The sequence below is a fragment of the Engystomops pustulosus genome, chromosome 5 (genome assembly GCF_040894005.1).
Source record: "Engystomops pustulosus chromosome 5, aEngPut4.maternal, whole genome shotgun sequence".
Taxonomy (NCBI): Eukaryota; Metazoa; Chordata; class Amphibia; order Anura; family Leptodactylidae; genus Engystomops; species Engystomops pustulosus.
The window spans coordinates 77,060,192-77,072,904 of NC_092415.1; the positions used below are offsets into that span (position 1 = coordinate 77,060,192).

Here is a 12,713-nt window from a genome sequence, read left to right on the forward strand (position 1 = left end):
TCAGCCTCTATTCTGCTCCGCACAGAAGCAGATGTGGGAGGAGCCAGGCCAGGCACAGCACTGACAGCTGCAGTTATTCCACACCTCAGTGCTACAGAGCGCTCAGCCTTCAGAGTCTCCTTCCACCTGCTTTGCTCAAATAGTCCCTGCATTTACTGATCCAATAGAAGTCCAATAGAAATGTCATACGCCCCATGTTAAAAGTGCACCAAAAAAAGTTGGTGCAATCTGTCAAAGCAGTGCAGGGGGCACCAGATTCATGTAGAACGTGCGCCAGAAATCCTGAATCTGGCGCCCCCTGCACACTACACAGGACACTGCACATAGTACACATGTACTATGTATTCTCACAGCATCATGGTCGGTCAGGCTGACATGCATGGGGGAAGTCTTGGTGGGTGCAGGGGGGGCAAACCCCACGTGTATCGTCACTCCTAAGTGACACTTACCCCTGAGGAAGTGACTTTGAAGTGAGGATACGCATGGAGTTTGCTGTCCCTGCATTTTTCTAGACCTCAGACATATTTACACTTTACTGTCCGCCTGACCGACCAGGATGCTGTGAGAATACATTGTTTTGCTCTACTTGTATGCATTGATCGTACAAAATTAGGTGCATTAACATGGACCTTTTCAGTTGTTTTTATGAATTTTACTAATAAACTTTTGTATGTTACTTTGCAGCCGTTTAATTGCTTCTCTTTCTGTGTATTTTGTAATGAATTGTAACTAAATCACTAGATAGATAGATATTTATGAGATGGATAGAAAGATGACAGGTGATAGATAATAGGACTTGGATAGATAAATAGGTGACAGCTTCTCACATGTCACTGATCTTTAGCGACTTCCCTGCTAGTCAGGCACAGGGGCCCCTTTGCAGGAGAGCAGTGTAACATGGAGGGACAGTGAATGGTGGAGAGTACAGGAGGAGGACTGCATCAGGAGAGGTCAAACCTGTTACTTGTGTTATCTCTGCAGCCTCCTGTGTGACCTGACTAATAGTGGAGGGCTGCTACATTGCTATGATCCATGTTAGGGGAGGACTCCTCTGTGCAGCAGATAGTCATGTCCGTCTGGCTGCAGTTACCTTGTATCTGCTGCTGTAGGCTCCTGTGGAGCTGGTGAGCAGTGGCCATCACAGCACAATCTCTGCCCCTACAGAGTGATCTGTAGTGCAGAGCAGCTGCTGACTCCTTGTGCGCAGACTCGGCCAGATCAGCTGTAGCTCAGGACAGGACACAGCTACCACCAGGGGGCGCCAGCAACCAGGACAAAAGGAGTTATCTCAGTAAGGCTGCATATTTTGTAATAAGTGTAAATGGTGAAAGTACTTGTCACAATGCACTGGACCCAATTACAGCAATTTGCTATTGTGACACAACCCCTTTAATGACCGCCCTATCGGGAATCTACGGCGGTCATTAAGGTTACTTCTTCTGACGTGACGCTTTTCTACAAGTGTATTGCAGTGTAAAGTTCAAGCCAAAAGTCAGAAAATGTAGAAAAGTAAAAAAACAGATTAAGTCGTTATAATTAAATAATTTTAAATAAAAGTCCCATAATCTCCCCAGTTACACATAAAATGAAAATAAAGTATATAAAACCCACAAAAAGTACATATTTGGTATCACCGCGTCCATATTAATCTGTACAATAAATCAAAATCAATATTGAACCCGTTTGGTTAACCACGTAAAAAAAAAAACTTCCCATAATGTACAATTTTTCATCACATCACAAAAAATGTTCTAAAAGGTGATCAAAAAAAGTTACGTTCCCTAATATATGACTGAAAAGAACAACTCTTTATGCAAAAAATAAGCCCTCAACCAGATCTGACAACAGAAAAATACAGAAGTTATAACCCTGGAAAGTTGTCAATAGTAACAAAAATGTGATTTGCTCCAATATTGGTTTTGATCAGTAAAATTGAGCAAAGATAAGACAAACTATATAAATAAGGTATCACCACAATCGTAGTGACCAGAAATAAAGAGAAAAATAAATATTATTTTTATGTTACGGTGAGCAGGGGAAAAAAAGTGCTAAAAATCCAAAATAAAAATTAATGATTTTGTTTGTGTCCCGCTTGAAATAGTTAATAAAATCATACATTGTATCGCATCCCGCAAATAATAAGCCCTCATATGTTTGCATTACCAAAAAAAATTAAAATTTATAGCTTGTACAATGTGACAATACAAATCTGCTGTGAATGGCGCTGCTTTCATTCTATCCCTGGCCGTTCGCCAATACAGCAGTTTACCACGACATATGGGGTATCAGTACACTCGGGAGAAATTGGGCATCAAATGTTGCAGAGCATTTCACCATTTAATTTAACTATTGTAAAATAGTCAGTGCAAGTGCCACACCCCTGCCAAAGCAGTGTTGTGAAATGAAAACCTCCCTCCAGTCAATATGGTCTGGAAATGGTGATGCTGCTAAATATCTGCCTGTGAAAGAATGTATAATTCTTGTAAACAATGAGATACCCTTTTGTTATTACATTGTAAAGAGAATGCTGGTTGGATAATGAGCTTGCCACCCCACAAGGGGAGGTTATAAAACCCTTTGTGGCTGGAAAGTTCTGGAGAGTTCTTCCTAAGATAGAAGAAGAGAAAGTCTCTTCTCTACAGGGCTCCATAGAAGCACACTTGTCTGTGGCTTTCTGCCCGACACACCTGGCCTGTATCTATACCAGGTCGAAGCAGATTTCCACCTTTAGGAGTTTGCATAATCCTGCTGCCAAAGCAGCCATATATCCATCTCCAGCCTGAAGCTATCTATATCAGGCAGTTACTGCGGAACACTATCCAACCAGCCATATCGACCCAGCTGATGTTACTGCTGTTTTTGGCTGTTGCCGGGTTCCGAATAAACGAACTGTAATGCTTGACATACTCTGTCTCTGAATGATCCCTGTGTAAGGCTGTTACCATCAAGCGTGCCCCATTCACCACCACTAGGGATCCCTATATCTACATCGGGGTTGCCCCAGGGAAAAGCATCCAATTCCTTCAGCCTCTCCCTCCTTTCTTGTGCTTCCAGCTGCTGCAGACCTGCCCATCTGTGGATGAAGCTTTGACCCCTGGGTACCGCAGACGAGCACTAGGCCACTCTCCGCCAGCCACTCAGGTACCTATAGATTCGGCTGACCCAAAGTCAGAAAAAGGCTAGACCCTAGTGGGGGATGTTGCAAGTGGCGTCACAAACAGGTTATCTAATTCTGTATACTGGCATATTGAACTGTGTTGCCTAACCCTGCTGCTAAACGGGTTAAAGAGAACCCGTCATGCAAAATAACCCCCCTAAACTAAATATGTTTTCATAAACTGCCATTAGAGAGCATTGCCTCTATCCCTTCATTGTCCCTCTACATGCCTGTAAACCTAAGCAATGAGGTCCTAAAGCTGTATGCAAATGACCTGTGAAATGTCCAATGAAGCATTAGCATATTCAAGCTGTCCACTCTATTCATGAGTGGGAGGCACAGCCACACCCCCAGTGCATGACTGACAGCCTGTATAATGATGTGAGGCTGTATAATGATGTGCTTCCTGGTGCTGGTGGCCACGCCCCCTGCAGCCTGTGTGTGCATGTGTGTGTGTGTATAGGAGAGATACAGCAGCTCCAGGCAGCCATGTTACAGCAGAACATGTCAGATTCATGTGTAGCTGATGTCTGTGTCTCTGTGTATTAGGAGGATGCAGCATGTCAGCAGATGCAGCACACACACTAGCCATGCTTTACTATACATTACACACAGACATGAGAAGGGGGAGGAGAGGGGAGGGGGAACAGGAGTGACATCACTGCCTCTGACCATGTGACCAGCCTCATTTACATAATAAAGAATAGATGATTTTACAATGAATAATGTATGAAATAACTAGATAAAGGCTGGGATGGGATCCTTGTGAGCTGCTCCAACTGGTAGTAGTGACAAGACTAGTGACACAGACCTGATGACAGGTGTCCTTTAAGGTCCCTACTGTGGTCACACATTTAATTCAGGCAGTTATTCTGTTGCCTTTTGCTGTCGAGCGCTGCTCCAGTACCTGAAGTATTAACCCGCAGCAAGGAATGGTGCTCCTCCGGCACTAAACGTGTTAACCCTCACGCAGCAAGAAATCGCAGCCCACCAGAAACCCAGTCTACATGCTCGCTGAGCCCCATGCGTGTGTTGTGGTGTGAAGTACCTTAGAGGAGGAGCCCACACTGTAGCGAGGAAGAGGGTTAATCCTTCTTGGATTTTCGTTGCACAATGCTGAGCAGCCTGCCATCCTTGTGTGCCTCAGCCGGAATGCCGATCTGAGTATCGTGCATTTGAAGAAAAGCATTGCTTACCTCTGCTAGTCATCTCCTGTCTGCTGACCATCCAGAGAAGATCGTGCCGCGGAGCTGTCCCATCACTGCGACTGATCCTGAGTGACTAACGCTCAGGAAGTTAAAGGGGGAGAGATTGTTTCCGAAACTAGGTGTATATTTGCTTATCTCCTAGAGAATAGTGACTGTCTTATAGTGACCACATCCCTATTATCAGCCATCACCCATCACTCTAGACTGTGATGTGGTTTTCTGTCGCCGATTCAGACAGCAAGAGAATAAATGTCGTCTGTTGAATGACAAACCCTTGAAGCTTCGGGACTATCTTCAAGGGATGAACCTCTAAGTCCTCAAGATTCCACTTGCATACCAAGGTTTGTGGGTGCTCGCCCCATGGTTCCTGTCATCATCAATGGAGTGACCCTACCTCCCTTAATTTGCACTGGCTCTTAGGTGACCACTATACACAGCGCAACCTTCGAGAAATGCCGAAAGGGAGCATTCCTTCTACAGCCTCCAAAGGCTTATCTAAACAGCATCGCTACTAATGGGCAAACTGTACACATCCGCAGCTACTGGGAGCCCTCTCTAACCATCGGGAATACTGAGTTATCAAGACAAGGTGTAGTAGTAACGCAAGTGCCTAAAGACGGTAACTTCTCCCTGGTGTTTGGTACTAATTTCCTCCATCACATGTTTCTAGGACTGGCCAGCTCCTGCACGCCTAGGATAAGGTCTGCTGCCTTTAGCCTGATGCTGCCCCTTTATTATTGCATTGCCTCTTCCCCATTTGCCCTTAGTCAGAAGGAAATTGATGCATTCTACAGCCTTAAGCTGGCAAATCCTGTCTGCCCCAGCCCTAGGCACACCCCACTGAACCAGACCTTTTATTTTATTTTGCACTGAGTATCTAGGCCACGCCACAGGTGTCCTAGCCCAGGAACATGGTGGCCTCCCCAGTTAGACTCATTCATGAGGGGAGCCCCTCATGTGTCAGTAGCTGCAGCCAGCAATCTGCTCAGCAAGGCCAGTGAGTTGATCCTAGATCACTCAATTACTGTGTAAACCCCTCATGACTTGCACAGTGTCCTCACACAAGTACAGCCCAAGCATCTGAGCAGTGGCCAGACAGCTCAGACTCCTGATGCCCCGTCACACTGACAAGGTGCACAGCTCTGAATCCTGCTGTTCTATCGCCAGTCTTTCCAGATTCAGTAAAGGTGGGGAAGGAGGGGGATGTAGAGAAGGGTGTTTAACCCAGATGTTGAGTTTTTTCTCGTAGATGGCTCCAGGTCTGCAGGAGAAGACAGACGGTTTTACACTGGATATGCAGTGGTCAGTGGCCTGGGTAACCTGGGTAAGGTGGTAAAGAACCCACAGAAAGTGACACCCAAGCCCCTGTATCCCCTCCAGACACTGCAGATAGATTTTATCCAGCTACCAAAAAGGAAGGAATACATGCGTGTGTGCATTAATCTTTTTAGGGTGGACAGAAGCTTTTCCCACGACCAAGGCTACTGCCAGAACTGTAGCCAAGAAGTTGTGAGTGAGATTTTCTGCAGGTTTGGACTTCCAAAAAAAAAAATTAACACTGTACTCACCTTTCTGACGTCCCCCATAGGTCCTCTTATGCTTCTGATGCTGCGGTGCTGCCTCGGGTCCTTCGCGTCCTCTTCGGGAAGTTCCGCTCCTTTTTGGGCCCCCTCGCCATGCCAGCAGCTAACAAACAATGACGTTGGCAAAGCGGCTGACATCATTTTGTTTGCCGGCCAAGCGAGAAGACCCGAAGAGGAGCCGAAGAGGAGCCGAAGAGGAGAAGAAGAACCCGAAGAGGACCAAAGGACCCGAGGTGGCATCATAAGCAGAAGAGGAACGGGGACATCGGAAAGGTGAGTACAGTGTTAATTATTTTTATTTTTACTACAGGGGCTGGCAGGCTATATACTACAGGGGCTGGCAGGCTATATATTACAGAGGCTGGCAGGCTATATACTACAGGGGGCTGGCAGGCTATATACTACAGGGGGCTGGCAGGCTATATACTACAGGGGGCCGGCAGGCTATATACTACAGGGGCTGGTAGGCTATATACTACAGGGGGCTGGCAGGCTATATACTACAGGGGGCTGGCAGGCTATATACTAGGGGCTGGCAGGCTATATACTACAGGGGGCTGGCTGGCTATATACTACAGGGGGCTGGCAGGCTATATACTACAGGGGCTGGCAGGCTATATACTCACCTTTCAGATGTCCCCTGTAGGTCCTCTTCTGCTTCTGATGCTGCGGTGCTGCCTTGGGTCCTCTTTGGGAAGTTCCGCTCCTCTTCGAGCCCCCTCGCGATGCCGGTGGCTAACAAACAATGACATTGGCAAGCGGCTGACGTCATTTTGTTTGCTGGCCGAGTGAGAAGACCCGAAGAGGAGCGAAGAACCCGAGGCGGCATCAGAAGCAGAAGAGGAAATAAGGGGGGGGGGGCGTTGGAAAGGTGAGTACAGTGTTAAATTTTTTTTTTTTGCTACAGGGGCTGGCAGACTTTATACTACAGGGGCTGGATGGCTATATATTACAGGGGGCTGGCAGGCTATGTACTACAGGGGCTGGCAGGCTATATATTACAGGGGGCTGGCAGGCTATATACTACAGGGGGCTGCCAGGGGACCCTGGGGGGTAGATACAATGATAACCCAAATTTCTCCTCCTTTTTGCTACTGTATTGGATAAGGATGCAAAAACTATTGAAAGCTGTGGCAGAACAAAGAGCAATAAGTGCTTATATTGCCATGTTAGCTCTTTGTGATAAATAAATTATTGGTCTCTAAAAGGTTTTTCACAGCCCAAGGTGATATTATGTGACAAACTGTGGACAGCCGATTTATAAGAGTATCTGCTTATAGAGAGAGGAGGTGAAAGCATGCACACCATATCTGCCATTACATATTGTAATGTAGCACCACACTAGGGTGATCTAGAATTCACCAGAGATGGGTGCCCTGTATAGTTATTACATGGCCACAGACCTTCATTGATGATGGCAGGGTCCTCTCTAGTGGTTTTTCTGGAATTCTCCACAATGAACCCATATTTAAATACACTGAAAGAGCCAAAGAGATCTGGAAGTGACTGTTAAAATTCCCAACCCTCAGTATTTGTGATCATTTCTAGAACATGAGACTCACAGCTCTCCTTGTCTCCTCCTTATTGCTTTTCCCAGCCCCACCTCCACCCCCTGCAGCAACAGCCTCTCCACCACTCCCCTTACCTCCAGCCCATCTGTGAACAAGAGAGGAAGACATCAGGAAGCACAAGATACACAGCTCAGCCTCCCACAAGCAGCATCCTGAGCCCTGAGCATCACATCAGCATCCGTCACCATTGTGGTTGATTCAGGTAAGAGAGGACCAAGCATCTTGTGCTGTATCCTTGTCTAGTCTGCCTTGTCATAAATCATTGCCTGTCTCTTAGCTAAGGGCCAGAAACTGCAAGCTCATGCTGTATGCTTTATCATGTACCACATGGGAGCTGTTATACCTCTGGAAACCATTGCAAAACATTGCACCATCACTGATGCTTGTATAACGCTGGATGATTCTTCACAGATTAGGCAATATTGTCAGCTGTAATGGCACCCTATCACAGTAAGGAAAGTGTTGTAGTTAAAGGAGAACACCCTTTATTATCCGTTTTTCAATCTTGTATACTTTACCGTTTCAGCTGTATAACACAAAATACTTCTGAAACTGAAAACACATGAAACAGAATATACTAAATATATGGAATCATTTACGAGCTATACCAAACATGAGGATGTGTGAAGCAGGCATTGTTCTCAGAGAACTTACACATTCATTAGATACTGTATCAGACATTAGGGAACTGTGAATGCACATTCTATCAAATAGAATAATTATATACACAGTTTGTTCACAAGTCACTCTCTTCATCATACCAATAGTCTATCCCTTTAACAATTAAATAGATCTCCTATTAAAAATAACAATGTCCAATGTTTCAGGGAGTAGCATCTAACGTAGCTAAATTATTCATGCACTTCTATATTCTGCTTTGTTCTGCAGCATGAGTAGTATCTTTTTAGCACTTTTCCTCCTCCTCTATATACAGTGGTAGCCGGCAGTATCCTGGGCGCATCAGAGGATCCTCTGCGACTACTTTGCCACTAAGGCCTCATGCACATGAAAGTTTTGGCCGTGTGTTAGCCGTATTTCAAAGGGCTCATAAATTCTTGTGTGGTTTCCACAGGCCGGTGTATGAGCAGACTGCAAATCATAGAGCATATTCCTGCCTGTGCTTGAGGAGGTATTTTTCTATTCTATTATTTTTCGATTTAGCAGACCGTAAACAGACCAGTAGACCGTAGCCCAATATTGCACACAGGTAACCTAAGGCCCCTTCCACACTAGCGAGTGTGATGCGATGAACTCGCATCACACTCGCAACGCAAGCTGCCGGGAACGCACGGCCCGAACCCTGCACCGCGGGAGTGAACTGACATGCTGAGTTCACTCCCGCGGTGCAGCGTTCGGGCCGTGCGTTCCCGGCAGCTTGCGTTGCGAGTGTTCATCGCATCACACTCGCTAGTGTGGAAGGGGCCTAAGAATATCAATGAGACCATACTAATTGTTAACCCTTGCTGCAAACCAACATAATAGTATGTCGGCATTCCGCAAGGCCAGACCAGGTGTTTGCTGAATACTGCAGCGAACACCCATTGTTAACACCCGCATTCGATGCTGGCTCAGATCATGAATGTTAACTATTTACATGCCTCTGGCAAAGCTTGGCAGTGATCGTTGCTCCCTGTGAAGTCATTTGGGAGCACCGATCCGTCTTTGTGATTTTCCTGCCAGGTATAAGACCAGAATATAAGTATCTCTCCTCGTCGCCTTGGATCTTTATAATACGCAAGGACTCAGCATTTCTGAAGATCTGTTACAATGTGCTGCTGGGACATAGTAACAGATCATGTGCAAAATCCCCAGTATAGCAGTATATGGTAGGAATGATCGGACAACCTAGGGTACAGTCGCACAAATGGTATCAATGTAAATGTTGACAAGTCCTGCAAAAAGTGAGACCTTACACATCTCCATATGCCAAAGTATTAAAAAGTTATTAGCCTCAGAATATGGGAAAATGAAAAAAATTGTTTGGACTTTTTATTTAATTATTATGACATAATAAAACCTATGTAAATTTAGTATCCCCATAATCGCACAGACCCAAAGAATAAAGGAGAGTTGTCATATGCAGTTCACAGCAAAAGTCGTAAAAACAGAGCCCGTCAGAAAATGGTGCAAAAGTCTTTTCTAGTCAAGCATTTGGAATTTTTTTTGCTTCCAGTACACAGCATGGAAAATCAAATACCACCACTAGGAAGTCCAATTTTTAATGCCGAAAACAAGCCCTTATGAAGTTCTGTAAACAGAAAAACAAAAAATGTCTTGGCATTTTAAAGAAGGGGAGCAAAATATGGAAACGTACAAATTAAAAAGGGCAGAGAGTCAGAGATGTACATAATGGATATTTTCATCCTATTTTATATACGAGTAGTATTCATATATTCTATACTAAATATATGACTTTTTTTATCTGCCAGGTATCAGACCAGAATATGAGTATCTCACAGGAAAAGGAGTTACAGTAACTGAGCGCACAATAATGGCACCTAACATCATGACCCTGTGTTTATACACTTTCTTTATCTGGCTGTGTACAATTGCTGGTAAGTTCTATACTAACGTCTATTGTGTTAAGGCTGCTGTCCCTTTTTGTTGCAGTGGTAAGGTGATTTTAAATCACCTGCAATTAGTGCTAAAGGAAATCTACCGTTTGTTTTCATGCTTTGTGAACCAAGCATACCTTGAGAATGCTGTCGCTACACTGATGCAGAAACATATCTTGTTTAATCCCTGAATTGAGTGGTTTTGCTGAAAAAACAATTATAAAATGATGATAATGAGGCTTTGTCACTCCTGTGGCTGCCAGGGTGCTCTCCTTTTCCCCTAATTATGCACTGCTTCAGAGAATGATGTAATCACTGTGTTGTGCCTGACAGGCAGAAGTAATCAATCACTGCATCATCCCCCAGTTGCTGTATATGAGTCATCCAGCTCAGGTTGATTAGTCCTGTCTGGACAGTTCAGGAAGCTCCGTGTAATGTGTTTATGAACTGCAGACTGCATGCTGCCCAGCTTTCCCAAGGTTCTGAATTTTGTAATTGTTTTTTGAGCAAAACCACTCCGATCAGGGATTAAACAAGATATGTTTCTGCTTCTTCTCAATGTATGTTTGGTTCACAATGCATAAAAACAAATGCTAGATTTCCTTAAAGCACATATTCACCATGAATTACTTATGTGTGCCAATGAATACTTAATTAAAAATGCAACGGAAAAGCAACGTGTGTACCAGGAATTAGTACTGATTGCCCCTGGATTCTTTCAAGGCCATTGAAGGAGGTTGGGGATAGCCACAGCACACTTGTCAGTTATTCACCACCCTGGTAAGGCCCTGTCCTAGTTACAAGTGAAAGCCGCCATTTCAGCAAATAAATGTTTTCTAGGTCTCTGCTTGCTGTCCTTCTAAAGAAAACTTCTATGTTTACTTCCAATGTACAAAAATCTGCCCATGGTAACACAGATGCACGGTTCATTAGTATCACAGAGAGTGTGGTTGCAGTCACCCACAGCATAATGCAACAGTTAACGCATTGTTAATTGTTAACATATGTGTTAACTGTTGCATTTGGTAAATATAAATGTTAACAGCTATTTAATTAGGCAAATCTCACTTCGGCTATTGTAATGTGTTTTAAAATGCATGCATTAAAGGAAATCTACCACTTGGGTAGCAAGCATTTTAACCAAAGCCACTTACTGATAGGTGCCGTTGTGCAGAAAAGATATTATATCTTGATAAGCCCCAAAACTTATTTTGCCACAAAACGTCTTTTAAATCAGTGTCTGGCGCTATGGGGTACATATTACTAACTCCTCAGCGCTCTGGCCATTGCTAATTATGTACGCATCCTACCTGCTCCCAGCTACACCCCCTCTGATTCCCCTTTTCCCAGAGCCGGTTTTATAGGAGCAGTGCACCTGTGTGCCCGTTGAGAGATTTCTATCAACTATAAGTAAACAATGAAGCTTCCCAGTAACCCCTCTAGGATACTGCACTATTTTTGAAATCTGCCCTGTGTCACAATAAGTGGTTATAGCTTTGGAACGCTTCAATATATCCAAGGGATTTAGAGATTTTCCTCGTGACCCATTGTATTTCACATTATTTTAAAAATGTTTATATCTTTTGTTTTTCACCATCATTTCCCTATTTCAAAGTTCTGAATTCTCTACTTTTGAAGCAGATGCACCCAAATGTATTCATAACTTACATTTCTCAAATGTCTGCTTTATGATGGCATGGGTTTTTTTAAGAATAATTTTTTTTCTAGAATGTTATGAAGCTTAGAATTTGGGTGCCATTTTTAAAATTTTTGGGAAAATTGCCAAGATCTGTATTTCGAGAGATCTGCTCAACTTCCATTCGACTGTGAGAGGCCTAAAATTACCCCATTATGGAAACTAGAGCCCTCAACGTATGAAAAGTATGTTAACCCTTTAGGTGTTTATAGGGGTTAAAACAAAATGGAGGTGCGGTCTAGAAATTGTAATATTTTTGGACAATACATTCATTTTGGGTGGAAAATTAAACATTCACAATGTATTAAATGCCAAAAAGCTGCACAAAGTTTGATACCCAATTTCTCCCGAGAGTAAATGTGCAAATATGGTGGTAAACTGCTGTATAGGCCACAGCCAGGTATAGAATGGAAGGAGGCACCATTCATGGCAGATTTGCATTGTTATATTGTACAAGCTATAATTTTATTTCTTTTTTTAATGTGGACATATTGGGGCTTGCCAGCACTTTTCTGGTACATAATTTTGGGGCATCTATAGCTAATTGATGAGATTTTATTAACTCTTTGTTGATGGAGGAAATGAACTCTGAAATGAATTGTCAATTTTTTTTTTGTCCATTCACCATCCCATAAACATAATATGTTATATTTATTCTATGGGTCACCATGATTCTGTAAATACCTAATTTTTATGGCTTTTACATTTTTTCCAAATTTTGCTGAATAAAAACTAATTTGGAGAAAATCTTGTGACATGGGGTTAACACCCACGCTCAGAGACATCTTTAATCCTGGGTGTTAGAGTGTGGCGCTTCTTCTGGTGCCGGCTCGGCTTGTGGGCTGGTGCCAGAAGCAGGATGGAATAGCACGTCTATGTGCAGGAAGTACCTTTCTGCCCGGATGTAGTATTATGTCCGGATGCAGGAAGAGGTTAAATGGCA

At 43.7% G+C, this 12,713-nt stretch overlaps 1 protein-coding gene across 1 annotated transcript in view; it reads left to right on the forward strand.

Moving 5' to 3' along the window:
• Nucleotides 1-7,557: 7,557 nt before the first annotated feature.
• The window catches only part of KIAA0319 (KIAA0319 ortholog), a 55,298-nt gene continuing 50,142 nt past the window's right edge, over nucleotides 7,558-12,713 (forward strand). Inside the window, exons 1-2 of the mRNA XM_072152432.1 lie at nucleotides 7,558-7,721; nucleotides 9,949-10,074. Of these exons, the coding sequence (XP_072008533.1) occupies nucleotides 10,011-10,074 (64 nt within the window). The 5' untranslated portion in view covers nucleotides 7,558-7,721; nucleotides 9,949-10,010. The remainder of the gene's footprint in view (nucleotides 7,722-9,948; nucleotides 10,075-12,713) is intronic.